Source organism: Girardinichthys multiradiatus, chromosome 2 (genome assembly GCF_021462225.1).
Source record: "Girardinichthys multiradiatus isolate DD_20200921_A chromosome 2, DD_fGirMul_XY1, whole genome shotgun sequence".
In the NCBI taxonomy this organism is placed as follows: domain Eukaryota; kingdom Metazoa; phylum Chordata; class Actinopteri; order Cyprinodontiformes; family Goodeidae; genus Girardinichthys; species Girardinichthys multiradiatus.
Genome location: NC_061795.1, coordinates 27,200,138 through 27,215,687, shown reverse-complemented (window position 1 = coordinate 27,215,687; position 15,550 = coordinate 27,200,138). Strand labels below are relative to the sequence as shown.

Sequence of the window (15,550 nt, the reverse complement as noted above, 5' to 3'; positions counted from 1 at the left end):
TTATTATTATATTTTCAACAAAAAAGGATGGATTTCATCGTTCCCCTGTCCGTTCTGATAAAAACGGTCCAAGAATGACGTCGAAAGCCCCTACGGTTTCCGAGTTATGGGCAGTAGTTCGGGAGCATGCGCCTCCATGTTATAAAGCCAGGCGAGGGGCAGACACAGAATGTGGTGCTGCGCAGTGTTGCCAGGTGAGAAATGTAGGATTATCGCACTAGAGACATAAAATTATCGTATTTTGAGGGAAATGATCGTACACTGGTCATAACCAAAATAACAAGTCTGTTGATGTGTTGAATAGCGTCTAACAGGCACTCGCAGCTTTGTGGCGTCAGTACGGAATGGATTTATCAACATCTGCAGCCCCACAGTGCCGGGCTCTGCTTCTTCTTCTTTTCTTTTTTTCTTTTCCTCAATCATGGGTGGGCGCAGTGGACTATTCAGCCAATCATGGCCGTTGTTCTAAGGCCAACGCATTCACGTCACTCGTAGGTCACATTTAGAAAAGCACGATTGGCTGGAATTTCCAGCATCTGTTTCCGAATCCGGACACAGATGCCTTCAGGGTTCACCAAAGAACTCCGACAGACTTTGGCGATAAGCTGATGACGACTGATTACAACCACACATTCACAGAATGGTCAAATTATCGTACATTTGGCCTTTTTTTAGGAATATTGATCGTACATCGTACAGAGAGCAAAAGTATCGTACAAATACGATAATTATTGTACACCTGGCAACACTGGTGCTGCGTGAGTGAGAAACGGCAGGTGTCAAGTTACACTGACACTCTTTGCTGATTGGCCGATTCATTCCTCACTGTTCTATTTATAGCTCTGTGTGTCTCCTACTGTATATGTCTGGATGTGATTCTGTCTTTCTTTCTGCCTCTCTGTGTCTCACACTCGGACACACACACACACATCCGTGTTTTACTATCTTTATGAGGACTTTTCGGTTACTTCCATTGACTTCCATTCATTTTCCTTGATTTTTAGTGCCTAACCCTGACCTTAAAACTCACCCTAACCCTAACCAGTTAATACCTAACCCTAACTCTAACAACAACTCAATTCATACCCTAGTCCTAAACCTAACCCCTGTCCCAAGAACGGAATTTGAAAAAGTGAGGACCAGAAAAATGTCGTCACTTTGTCAAAATGTCCTCACTTTGCGATAAAAATACGAAAAATGGTTCTCACTCAGCAACAAGTACAAGAACATACACACACACACACATATCCATGGATTACTACCTTTTTGAGGACTTTGCATTGACTTCCATTGATTGTCATTCATTTCTATGGCTTAAACCTGACTCGACCCCTAACCCTTTCACCATCTTCATAGGAGGCAACTACATGGCAGCCATTTTGTGTGGGCTACTTAAACAGCATGTACTGCTGTTCCAACATCCAGACAACAGTGATTAACCCTAAAGGGCAATTTCTTTCATCAACCTTCCATGGTTACTCATGATTTTTGAAAGCTGATAATAGCATACACAATTTCAGCAGGTTCTATAAAATTAATGAAAGTAACCCAGATCTGAAAAGACAACCATGCTGGATTTTCAAAATAACAAAACATGCTCTACAAAATAAAAGCCTTTAAACAATAGATGATTGCAGGACTGGGCTTCACACTACTTTTGGAGCTCACCCTGTGTAGGAAATAGGACTATGGGGGATCGTTGAAATAAGGCCTTCTGAAACTTTCAAAATAAATGCCTCAACCTTCCTTACTTACTTACTTAAGCTTATAATAGCATTCATAATGATTTTTAAATAGCAGGCAGGTTCTATATAACTAATGGAAGTAACCCAGACCTGAAAGGACAACCATGCTGGACTTTCAAAATAAGACAAAAAATGCTCTACAAAATAAAACCTTTACAATTTAAACTATAGATCATTGCAAGACTGGACTTCACACTATTTTAGGAGCTCATCAAGTGTAGGAAATAGGACCATGTCAGCCCTTTAAAATAAGGCTTACTGAAATTTTCTAATTAAAAGGCTCAAACTTCCATTTTTTAAAGCTGATAATAGCATACACAATGGTTTCAGAAGTGCAAGCAGGTTCTATATAACTAATGGAAATAACCCAGACCTGAAAGGACACCCATACTAGGTTTTCAGAATAAGACAAAACATGCTCTACAAAATAAAAGCCTTTACATTTTAAATTAAAAATAAATGCAGGACTGGGCATTACACTAAGGTTGGAGCCCACCCAGTGTTGGAAATGGGACTATGCTGGCCCTTTGAAAAAGGGCTTACTGAAACTTTCAAAATAAAAGCCTCAGTCTTCCAGAGTTACTAGTTATTTTTTAAGGTGATAATTGCATACATAATGATTTTTAAATAGCAAAATCTGGTCCGAGAAGCACGCACCAAGAGGCAGGCCCTGTCTAAATTTCTTCTGAAATTTTCTAGTTTAAAATTGTTGTTTTTAAAAAAGAAAAAAATGAAACTGGTTTTATTGTCATGTAAAACTGACAAAAAAGCACATTTAATCATTGGCAAAGAGAAACCAAAAATTGGTAAATTTTCTCTTTTTGACACCTTCCAAATCTCAAATCTCATTAGCAAAGTATTGATTCACCTCATGACATCACCACCCTTTAGTGGTGGGGCTGTTTTCAACATGTCTCACAATGCAATAAAAATTTTACTTTTTAAAAGAAAATATTTTTCCTAAGTCAAACTCATCAAATGTGTTCATTTTATATGTTCTTGTTTATCTATATTTGTTTTGTTCTGGAAAGCTACATGGAACAACAGCTTTGAGGCTTACAGAAGGGCCCCTTATAGTTAAAGCATAAGGTGATGCTGAGGGATATGAAAAAACTGACCAATTTTTATTTTGTCTTCGCCAGAGATTTGTTTTCATATTTTAAAGATGCATGGAAAATCAAACCAAGTTTAAATTTCTACTCATCTATCTTTGACAACAAAAAGAAAAACTGCTTGTATTTTAGTTTAAGATTTTGTATTTTCTACAGAAAATAAAATAACCACTTTTTCACAATTTGTTTTACATCCTAAACAAACATATGTGTTTTCCCCTTCTAATAAAAAACATTTCGTTAAATCAATATGAACATGCATGATGCAGACAGAAAAATGACAATTTGCCAGTTTCGATCATTTTTGGCATGTTTGAATTGGCTGAGTCGCTTACTACGACTCAGCCATGTATTATGTTAGAAGAGGTTTAGCAGCTTTGAATGGCTGTAAGTGCAAACCTCATGAGGATTGCTTTTTGCTTTGCACTGGTCATGTCTACATACAAACTGGTACATCAGAAAGGCCACAACACTGGCAACATTTTGAGAAAAATAAAGTAATGTTTTGAACATTATTCCATGGTTCTTCAAACCCATTGTTTGTCCCATTGTTATAGGTGCTGCAAAACAAATAGAAATGTAAGGAATAAATCTAATGTAGCATCAGTTTTTAATTGTTTGGCTATCATAAAGAACCAACTAAATAAAAAATGAAATGGGTACCTTTGAAATAAGTCTTGGCAGCATTTTTGAATACTTTCATCAGTTGCATTGAAGGTGGATCCTTTAAATATCAGCACGCAGTCAAGTGGAGGAACGAAGAGGAGTCCTGAAAAGTAAAGTGAAAGCTGGTTTATTTCACTGCATTGAAACATACTCTAAAAATGCACACAAACAAATGTTAGACTTTTACCAGCAATGCAAGCATTGACTAGAGACACACAAGTCCCAGTGATCATGGCTCTCAGCACCAGAGATGAGACGTCACTCCTTCTTGATGGGCATATGGAAGCTATTAGAATGGGAAATATTACTGTTACTAAAAATGGATTATGGGTTCAGAAAAACATGATAACATAAAACAAAAATACTCACACAGGCCTCCAATCATAATGCCAAGTGAGCTGAAGTTGGCAAACCCACAGAGGGCATAAGTTGTAATTATTTCTGATCGGACCTGAAAGAAGACAACCATGTTATTTTTTGGAGCTTTAACGTTATGTCCCCTCCGTTTTATGTCCAACATTCTTAGAAATGCATTCAAATGAATTAAAATATCAGGGAAAAGCTGTTTTTCAGTAATTCATTCAGTATTTTATTGAGACATTACATACAGAGTAAAACATTTTAAGTTTTAAATTTTTTTATTTTAATGATTATGGTAACTTATATAATAACTTATATGATATAATATGACTTTCACTTTTTGAACTGAACTACTAAAATAAACAAACTTTTAATAATGTAATTTATTGAGATGCACCTGTAATACTTACAGATATCCACTGTCTTTGACCTCCAATCACTTCATCAAGTCCATTCAGTCTTTTACTCTTCATTGCAGAAAGAGCCTCATAAGCGACAAACTCATTGAGGAAAATCTTTTTACCAATGAGCTCAGCCACAGTGAAACTCTCGTCATATGGTATTCCCATCATGAAGGTGATGGGCATGAACACATATGAACAAATTAACTGCAAACAACAACAACACAAATACTTAGATATCTGATCGCTGGTTAAAATTACCAAAATTTTGTTATTTCTACAGTAATAATTAATTGTATAACAGCAAGTCTGCCTTCTGTTACCTCAAAAGTGAGATGAGAATATCCCACCATACCTCCAAGCCAGCTCAGAGCGCTATTTATGAAGCCCAGGATAGCAAGAAATGCTATCAGATTAGCAGCAATGTTAGCAACAAGACCTATGGATGCAGATGCACCGCTGCTAGCAGCCTCCAAAATGTTTTGCTCATCACTAGAAAAGAAGATAATAAATTTTAACACAAAGCAAACAATTATCCGTAACACAAATACAGTGCAGGGAAAAAGTATCTACACCTATAAATATTTTGTGTGTTTTTGCTTTTTCATTCTACCTAATTGTTTTAGATAATCAAACAAATTTATAATAATACAAAATGCAGTTTTCAGATGGTATTCTTACTGATCATTAAAGGTAAAAATGTGACCCTAATTGATGGTTGTGCCACCCTTGGTGGCAACAGCTGCCATCAGGTATTGATGATAAATGACAATGAGTCCTTTGCATTATTGTGAAGGAATTCTAAATTGTTTTAATTCAGTCACATCAGTTATTATTTTTTTTTGCATGATTGGCCTCTTTAAGATCACACCAAAACAAGACTCTGGTTAGGTCACTCCAAAACCTTGATTTCGTTGTTTAGGCATTTAGTGGTGGTTGGTGTGCTTCAGATCATTGTCCAGCAGAATTACCCAAGTGTGTTTGAACTTAAGGTCACTAACTGATATCCAGACATTCTCCTTCAAGATTTTTATTTGCAAAGAGCAGATTTCCTGTTTGCATCAATTACAGCAAGTCATCCAGGTCCTGAAGCAAGAAAACTTTCCCAGAGAATCACACCACCATCACCACATCTGTCAGTATGATGTTCTGTTTCTGAAATGCTGCAAGTTTTACAACAGATGTAAAAGGACAAAAGCCTTCCAAAAGTTCCACTTTTGTCTCATCAGTTCACAGAACATTTTCCCAAAAGTTTTAGGATCATCAAGATGTTGTCTTGGAAATTTGAGACGCGCGTTTGTGTTTTTTCAGCAGTGGTTTTCACCTTGAAACTCTCCAACTTGTTAGAATTATGATTATTGATTAATTAATCTTTATCAATAATTATAATTAAAAATCATAATTTGACAAAATGAATTTCTTAACCAAAATCCTCATTTATGAATCGAGACCAGAGATGTCTTCTGATGTTATAATTGTGGCTCAACGCCTCTGATAATTACAACCGTTAAATACTCAGTAATAATTATTAACTATTACCAGAGATGTCACTGTTTAATCGACCGTTTCTGCCGAAATGTGTGGAACTTCAACCTTATCTTGACTGACAAATCACTCTTGCACAAAATAAACACAAAACGCCTTCTCTTTATCTATGTGAACATTTATTAAATCACAGCCCTGATACAATCCGCTCTTCCAATTTAATAATCTTCACCTACTCAAACATGCAAAGTTCTACACAAAAGGGGTAAAATATCTAACTAAACAAAATAAAGCAAAACAGCAAACCAGGGATCAAACCAGCAGTTATGGCAAAAAAATATAATATGACAAGGGGATGTGGTGGTGAGTGGAGATTGGGAGCGGAGCTCAAACTGCAATTCAGTCATAAAACCTCCCCCAACTCTGCATGGGGTGAGCACACAAAGCGTTATAAAACTTTTGGCGGCAAGCTAGTAGGCAGTAAAGTTGAAGACAAAGAAAATGGTGAATTTCACCATGAGGTTATTATAACAGTCCAGTCTCACAGCGCACCTGCGTTTGCTCCCAGGTAGTAAATTACCCCGCAAAGCACACACAAAGCTGGGTAGCACAGCGGCTTCCAGACATCCAACACAGCCCGTCAAAGTTTTAAAAGAAAAGGTTACATGCACATATAATTCAGAACACATTAGATTAAATGGCAAATCTAATCACACTAAAACCTCCTGTACCCTGCCCAGATTTTCTAAGAAAGTAATAAAAATAAAGGATGGGTTTTACTTGTCGCTGTCTTCCTTCTGAGCAGAGTTGAAGAGAGGAAAAAAAGTTGGAAGTTAATGTGCGTCCACTGTTAACTTCGTGAAGAGCGGTCAATTTTCGTCCTTTGTCCTCCTTGGCAAAAAGGAAAAATATGATCTGACCGTCAGCAGTCGACTAGAACCGAGCACAGAGGGAAAGTGGCGTCTCCTTGAAACTCCGTGGTTTTGGTTACGTGTTAAACTCACGTCTTCGATCGGCAAAGTGAAATTTCTGGCCTTCTCATTCCAGAAACCTCATTCATGAATTTTTTGTTTGCCAACGAAGGAGAATAAATTAAATCCACTCGGGACTCTTCTCCAGATGATGCTTCAGTTGCGTGGTCACCATGTCACGGTCTCCAGCTGAAGGCGAGCCCTCAAAATGGGCGCCTTCCTATATAGTGTCTTGTGACGTCAGACTTGGGACGCCCCGTCATATCAGACGCGGTGCCCGCCGGGATTTGTAGGAACAGGCTATCCTGCGGTACAAAATGGCCGATGACGTTGAAAAAGGCATAGTGCAAATGGTCCAATGTTCAGCAAACAAATGGTCCAACAAAATTATTTAATTTCTGCCCATAAACACTGACCTCAACTTAGGCAAGTTTGGCCTTTTGGGCTTTAGATAATATTCTGGGTTTGTTGTGACCTCCTAGATGTCAGTAACTTTGGTTAAGGTTTCCACTGTTCCATGTTTACTCTATTGCGGATAATGGCTCACTGAGACTGACTGGAGCCCCAAAGCCTTAAAATGGCTTTGCAACCCTTTTCAGACTGACCGATGTCTGTAACTTTTTATTTCTTTGTTCTTGAATGTCTTTAAATTGAGGCTTGACATGTTGCTTTTTGAGATTTTTTTGGGTACTTAATGTTAGGTTCTACCAAAGCGATTGCTTAATTCTAGGCAGTAATCAGGTTTGAGTCTGTTCCGTAAAGTCATGATTTACCAACAAGGCCAATTACTATTTCACTGCCCTGTAAATAATGCTTTGAAAGTGTGCACTCACCCAGCAGCCACTTTGATATTCTTGTCTGAATTAAAATGACTCTCTTCTGTCTCGGGATAAGACAGCTTAGATATAGCCAGAGCACATGGAGCAGCCATCACAGAGGCTGATATCAAGGAAGATGCATCAATCTGCAAAATATAAAGTTTGCACACTTGAACAGGCAGCACTTGATTTGCAGATAACCAGGATGTTTGAAACAATTTTTTGAAAGGTTTCTGATTGTCAGCATGTGGGGTTTGCTGGTTCTGTGTCTGTCTGTTTTTGTCCTGCAACTTATCAACCAGAGGGCCTCCTGCAGTCGGCTGCTGGCTGAGCACTCCTCCTGCTGCACCTCCTCACAGGTGCAGCACATCAGGTGCAATCAGCCTGGCAGGATAAAAAGGAAGTCTCCCTTCGCCTGAGTGTTAACCGTTACTGGTAACAACAAGCCACATCTTGTTATTCTGAGCATTTGTTCTAGTGTCTAGCTACCTCTGAGCCAAGCCTGAGCTTTCTTCTGAGCATTTTGTGTTCTCCCTTCCACTAACCTTCATTCCTGTGTCTCCCCTCTTCAAGGGTTTCCTCACACCAGCCCGGACTCTAATGATCATTTCATTAGAAAAACGATGAGACTGATGCAGTTTCTGCAAATGTCAGGCTTTTTTTCTAAGTGTTACACAAAGATAGCATAAAACATACTTCTCCTCCAAAGAGCACATTTTGTTATGTACAGATTGTGAGTTTGTTAGTTCCACAAAAGAGCTATGGCTTATCTCTGTCTTTACTAGGGAGGAAAGAACACTTTGTAAAGTACAGGAATATTTCTTATGGTTCATGACAGTCCTGTAATCCTGTAATCGGTGCATGCTAACATTGACCTTTTCACCAGCTATTTTGTACCTCAGTCAGTCAGTCAGTCATTTTCTACCGCTTATTCCATAGTGGGTCGTGGGGGAGCTGGTGCCTATCTCCAGCAATCTATGGGCGAGAGGCAGGGTACACCCTGGACAGGTCGCCAGTCCGTCGCAGGGCAACACACATACAACCATGCACACACTCATTCATACACCTAAGGGCAATTTAGAGTGACCAATTAACCTAACAGGCATGTCTTTGGACTGTGGGAGGAAATAATAGGTATTTTGTACCTATTAAGGTTTATTTTAATCTTTTGAAATCAGTTTGTTCTGTTTCAAGTCAGCTACAATCCCCACCCCACCAACAGTTTTTGTGTGTTAGGAACAAATGGAGAGTTTTCTGCTTAAGGTCCCAAAAACCATTCGAGATTACAGTTCCGGTAAGAACCTAATGTTTTCTTGTCATTTGCAGAATGGCCTATTGTTTGGGGGATTTTAATGACACATTTAAACCATCGTCTTTTCTGTGTGTAAAGATGATAAAACAAATAAATTTAATGAAGTTGAAAAACAGGGATCTGGTGCTCATGAATTCATTCGATTTTTTTCTATTTAACTCAGGTTTAAAGGTTTACAAAGAAGCTCAAATATATACCTACCCCCTAACTAATATTTGGATAAGTTTCCCTTGATATGATGTAGAGAAACCTCACACTTTGTGTAACCATCAACAAGGTCCTGGTATACATTTGGTACAGAGTTGACCACTGCTATGATTAAAAACAGATCATTTAAATCGGTAAATGTCCATAAATGTTTTAAAGGGTTGAGGTTGAGGACCTCAAGCCTGTGTCCAAATTTCATTCATGTCACCAAAACTGATAAAAAGAAATTGAACAGTATGTTTAGGAAAACATGGCAACAATCAAGACTCTAACATGTCATAAAGTGAAAGGGGCTGAAACACCAGTGTGACTGTCCACAGTAAGGTGAGTTTAACATCATCATAGACTGAAAGGACGTTTGCTCAGAGAAAAACCTCAGCTCTGAAAATGGACACCTTCAGGGCCCTTCTATCATTTGCAGTTGACCAGAAGAGCACTGCAAATATCTTCTGGTAAAATGATTAATGGTCAGAGGAGAAAAAGACTAAGTTGTTTGGCGACCACGCTGAAAATTGTTTGGAGGAGTCAAAGTGACATTTTTAAGCTAACAATGCTGCTGCACCTGTCAGGCACTGTAATAGTAGCATCATGCTAAGGGCCTGCCTCATTGCTAGTGGTACTGGTGTATTAAACACATTGAATGAAAAACTAAAACACCTCCAAAGGCTAACTTCACCTCAAATTAGCAGCTAGATGGTCTAATCTCTGAAACAGGTGGCTATTCCAGTGGAAAAACACACATTAAAACTGGTCATGGAATAAATGAAAGAGGCTAACATTGAGCATTTAACCGTAACCTTACTGAAAATATACAATCTAGGTTTTAAAGGCCTTCTAGAAAACAAACCATTTAAATAAGCTCCACTATTTTTCATAAGAAGGGTCAACAAATATTCCACCAGAATTATGCCAGGACCTTGTTGATGGCAAGAAAAAGCATGTGGTTTCTCTGTCTCTTGCTAAAATGACATCCGACCAAGTATTAGTGGGGGTGAATGTATATAGCTGAACCAGTAGATATAATTAGCATCCTGTGAGAATTGGAGAAAATCCACAATAAATTCAAACCTGTGCACCAAATTTTTGCTTTTAAAACATAATTGATGTTGTTTGTTTAATCACCATGACTTCATCATCCAAACTAATTACATTAATGTCAATGATGAGTGTATGTAAACTTTGGATGGGAACTGATAACACATGGATGGGATGTTGTGTAATGTGCACTTCCACTCTTTGCCCACAGAATACTTTCATTTAGTTTAATCAGATTCTATGAAACTACTTTTTATGAATTTGTCAGTTTTATACTTGTATCTTTTTATTTCACTCTCTACTTCCTTAACATTCATTTTATTATTACAGTTACTTGCATATGTTTTTATTGACAATGCATTCTTAAAACTGTATGTATTCGGGTGAAGGATTTAAGGTTTCCTTCACCGTGTGGAAGCCCTCCTATGTCTATAAAAAACATTTAATTTGGTACTTGTCTGTGCCCATTATACTAGGATGTAAAATGTTTTATCTCACCCCAAATGAGATGAACGCCCCCATGACGCTGCCTGCTATAGTGGCAAATCCACCAGTCATAACAGCATGGATCTCTGATTTGGTCATGTCCTTCAAATACGGGCGAATCAGTAGCGGGGCTTCAGTCTAATGCAAACACAAAAAGAAAAATATTAAGCATATTTTAAAACTTGTCTAAACTTGCTATCATTGTTAATTTATTTTCCATACCAAGAATTTAGTCTTAAAAGTGTTGCAAAATGATCAAGAATACCTGCCCAACGAATATGTTGCCTGCCACGCTTAAGGTTTCAGTGGCCGATGTTCCCATTGTTATCTGCATTACCCATGAGATCTGCATGGATGAAAACACATGGCTCAGGATCACAGTACATCACAGCTGATGCACACCCAGATCTACAGGAACATGTGTGCCACTTTTTACCTTTAGAATGAGCCACTGCATCACACCCAGGAAGTAAAGGATAGACATAATGCTACTGAAGAACACAACGATGGGCAATGCCTGATGGAGAAGTCATAAAAACTAAAGTTAAGTACATGCAGCATCTTGATTGAGATACTTGAAGTGATCATGTCTTTGAATTCTGCCGCACACTCACTTGAAAGGCAAAAATGTCTTCAATCAGGTTACCGAAAACAAAGAATGACCCTTTTTTGGTGTAGTTAAGGAATATCTGTGATCATATGGTGCACAAAGGAAAAAAAAAAAAAACGTTTAAAAAAGGGCGGTAAGTTTTTAAAAATGGTTATCTATTTTAAGTACATGAATTAAAATGACAAGTAGTGGTCATTCTGTTTTACTGCATGAGTTCAATTTACAGCTTTGTAGATAGAGGCAGTTGAACTACACTTTAAAAAGTGATTAAGAGACACATGCATGTGCGCACGTTCTGCTGGCTCAGGCTTTCGATGCACAATAAAGTTGCTGAAGATAAGCAGGAATGGGATCTATTAAGTTAAATATTACATTGCTAATACTTAACATCACATAAATAAAGAATGTAAAAGACAGAAAATGCTTTGGGATGTTCCAAGAATACAATCAAATAGAATCAAATAATAATTAATCGGTCCCCCATGGGAAAATTGCCAGAGAAATAGAAACACATGTATAGACATATTAAAATGAAAAAAAGAAACAAAAGATTTTACCAATACGGATATATTTGGATATTTATATTTATAGAAACGTTAATAATTAATATAAACAGTTATTTCATATTAATGGAAACCCCAAGCTTATTTGTGAATGTAAAATACAAAACCCTTTTTATTCTTACTAAAATATTACCTTTTATTGACTTTGTTATTTTATCCACTAAACCAAAGTAATACCTGCACTTGTCTCCCAAGCCAGTCGAAGGCTATAAGACCTGGTTGTGTTCTTATAATAAACAGTCCAATACAGAACTCCAGTCCCAGACCCCAAAACACTGTCCTCCATGAGACCTACAAAAAGAAAGCGGTTATCTTTATCATTTTATTAGGTAGTGTCCATTAATGTAATACAGAGAGGCAATTCAGCTAAATCATTACACGCAAGAGCAACAAGGCCCAGTGGTATCCAAAATCTCAGAAAAAGTTGACTGATTGAAGCTGAGCATGTTTCAAAACAGTTGTAAAGGATTATTGATCTTTGATTAGAGCTGGTGCATGCCTTAGTGTTAAACTCACCATTGTCCTGTGAGCTGAGAAGAGGAATAAAAGCACGATAAACATGCACACACCTCCGAATGAGATAAACTGCTCGGGACGTTTGCTTGTGTCTAAAACAAGCCACACCACAAGCAGGGCTACAACTGCTAGGATGAAAACCCTGCCAGACACAAGAGAGTAGTGTGCATTAGCTGTTTAATATGTGCCATACTTTAGGGAGGGTGTAGTTACACAGAAAATAGTGGAACTAAAGGCAGTAAAACCATTCACCATTTTAGCCATTTCAGGTTGGATTTAAAGCATCGAACTGCGGGTTTGAACCACCGACTGATGCGTTTCCCCTGGTGCTTCTTCACAAGCTCGTATGATACGGCGACAACTGCCACACAGGTTAGGACTACAAGAGCGGTGGCTCTCTTAAAATTCAGTACACAGGCAGCAATAAAGTATGCCACATAACCTGCAGGGGAAAGTACAAAATAAGATACATAATTGATTAATTACATTTGAAAACTCTTAATAAGTGATTGCAAAAACCACCAAACTGGCATTTTAAAATAGTACGCTAACGGGTGTTGAAATTATTTAGCTTATGTTATCTCATAAAAACAACAATAATAATAATAAAACTGAGAAAAAAACAGGATTTACCATTTGTTCTAACGTCAACTTACTAATAGCAACAAAAGCCAAACAAAATGGCTCTCTCAATTTAATGTGTTCTAACACTAAAGGAGCATGCAAACAAATAGAAGTTGTACAGCAGTGTGTGACACTGGTTTGATATAATACAAAGAAGTGGTAATAAACAATGTATCCCTGCAACTTTGAAAACATTTTCTTAGAGCCGCAGCCATATTGGATAAAAAATTCAGGGCTGGACAGCAACCTCTGACCTGGGTGGCGTTCTTGTTCTTTTGAATTCCACTAAAGATAGCCCAAGTACCACCAATGGTACTTATGTCACGTCGTCTTACTGATAAGATTTCGGTTTAACGAACAGACATTTTATATTACCTGCTCCGAGTATTCCCAGCACAATGTACTTGAAGATTTTTGAGTGATCCTTGATGTAACGCTCTGTAGCATTTATTGGCTTGAAAACCTTACTGAAAGAGTAAACAGATAAAAAAATTAAACAATTGTTACATTTTCCTTACTGCTTTCTTTAGAGACTTAAAATTTGCTGATTTGTATGTGTTGTAGTTAACCCTTCATTTTGAATGAGACAACAGGAGTGCAGAAAAGAATCTTGTGCATAAGGTATACACTAGACTTTATGCATGATCCTTTGCACCCAGGAATACTCCACTCACTATTAAACAGTTTCTACTTTTGTGATGAAAAACTGAAATTACATAATCCAACAAACCTGAGGTGTGAGCCCAATTTCTTTTTAGCCTTTACAGGATGACTTTTGAAGCTGTTACTGTCAAAAGTGTTCTCCTCCTAGCAACAGAAAGGCATTTTATGAAAAGAAAAGGATTATGTTGTTATTGTCTTTGGTTGATATTGAAATAAATGCATACCCCAACTTCAAAAGCCTGGTTGTCGATGCCATTTCCACTGTTTTGGCTTAGTTTTTTTAGCTTGACGCTGTTCTCTTCCACTGAAAAATAGAATTATCGTTTACTTCTACCCAGCAGCCGGTGGGAAAAGCAGCTTCAACTTGAAACATGCAGAAAAGCTTTTTTTAGGTCGAGCGTCAGTGTACTCTGCGAGATAAAGCAGTTTCAAAATAAACCTAACCAATGCTTTAAGTCTTATCATGTGCAACCAAAAATCCAGGTGAACAAAACTTCTAAACAAATAGTTTAATTCAAGGAAAAGCAGAGCAAATGGCTTACTTATTCTGTGTCCTCCCTCGACTCAGCTGTCAAACGCTGGGCTGTAAAACACACCGCAGGGATATATACCCTGCCCTGAAAACATCTTATTATTAATTAACAGACGTGTGTGTTGTTTCTTTTTTTTTACAGCTTTGATTTTTCAGGAAGTGCAAGCCAGAGGGAGGAAGCAGTGTCACTTGGAAATGACTGAATGGAGCTTACAAAGCAACACATAATTAAACATCATGCTGACTGTGTTTTAAACTGGCAAATTACTAAAACAACAAATGATAAGATAAGTAAATGTCGAATCACGAAAAGCTTTTATTTGATGGTTGATTAATATTGAAGGAGAGGGTTCCACCCATGACACGTCATTTAGGAAGCTGACTCTAAAAAATACTTTGTGGGTTATAAATGAACTATGGTTGTACCACTATATTAACTGGAATACAATATAGGAAACATTTATTTCAGACTTTTATTTGCTATGAATTTCGCAAAACAAAAAAATAAAAACAAAAAATAAATAAAAGTGTCATGGTCCTTCTACTTCACAATTAAGTGTTACTTTTTTTTGGTCGATCACATAAAATACCATAAAAAAAAAAGTAGAGGTTTGTGGTTATGTAGCAAAGTTTGAAAAAGCCTAAGGGGTATTAATTTTATTTTCAAGGCAACGTGTCATAATGTGGTTTACGGTCGGACCAAAGTGCAGACAAGAGCTGGGCAGCAACATGTTGTAAAAGGTTTTAACTTTATTTCCAGAGGTTTTCAAAAGAAACCAAACAAGGCACTGCAGATAAAAACAAAATCCTGATCCTAAAACTTACAAGAGCTTCTGCAGGCACGTGGAAAAAACTCAGCACGAATACATGGGTTGACAACGGGGTATGACAAACACAAGGAACCAGCAACAAACAATGACACAAAACCAACTAATATACTGAGGAATAACAAAGGGCAGGTAATCAGAGAAAACAGGGAACAGGTGTGACAAGGAGGCAGGGTAGCAGAAGGAACAGGTGAAACAAATACAAAGGATGAGGATGGGCAAAGTAACTAATAAATAATAAACAGAAACACAGACCAAGCAAACCTATAGACAAAGATAAATAATCAAATGGGGAATAAGAAAACTAGAATAATCATGACTAAAGTAAACAGAGAAACTAGAGGGAACATAGGAACAACAATAACAACCTGAGAACAAACAAAGAACCCATAAAGAAAACCTGAATACAAAAGTAAACAAACCTAACCACACTGACTGAATTAACTGGAAAGGAAACAGAAAATAAACTAGTAAACAAGAAGAGTGCAAAGGAACAAATAATAAAACACAAAGATACTAAAGAGAAATAAAACTAGAGAATCCAGGGAAGACCAAGAACTATAATAATTACAATAACGATAATAATAAACCATACAAAGTAATAAGAAAACAACCAT

General features: G+C 37.4%; 1 protein-coding gene across 1 annotated transcript; it reads right to left on the bottom strand.

Annotated features, from left to right (window-relative positions):
• Window positions 1–3,191: 3,191 nt before the first annotated feature.
• Window positions 3,192–14,189, bottom strand: slc28a1 (solute carrier family 28 member 1). Its single transcript, XM_047386285.1, has 18 exons — window positions 14,117–14,189; window positions 13,799–13,878; window positions 13,642–13,718; window positions 13,287–13,378; window positions 12,540–12,729; window positions 12,288–12,429; window positions 11,949–12,062; window positions 11,213–11,287; window positions 11,035–11,115; window positions 10,864–10,944; window positions 10,611–10,736; window positions 7,574–7,704; window positions 4,608–4,776; window positions 4,294–4,491; window positions 3,893–3,974; window positions 3,711–3,809; window positions 3,521–3,626; window positions 3,192–3,417 (listed from the first exon to the last, which is right to left on the bottom strand). Coding segments are annotated over exons 1-18 (1,968 nt in total). The 5' UTR covers window positions 14,118–14,189; the 3' UTR covers window positions 3,192–3,293.
• Window positions 14,190–15,550: the final 1,361 nt, after the last annotated feature.

Excerpts from the sequence above, each read along its gene's own strand:
- slc28a1 (XM_047386285.1), bottom strand. Across the intron at positions 12,730-13,286 it reads GCTGGGAATACTCGGAGCAG|GTTATGTGGCATACTTTATT; the intron begins GTAATATAAAAT and ends TTTCCCCTGCAG. Across the intron at positions 4,777-7,573 it reads AATATCAAAGTGGCTGCTGG|TGATGAGCAAAACATTTTGG; the intron begins GTGAGTGCACAC and ends CTTCTTTTCTAG.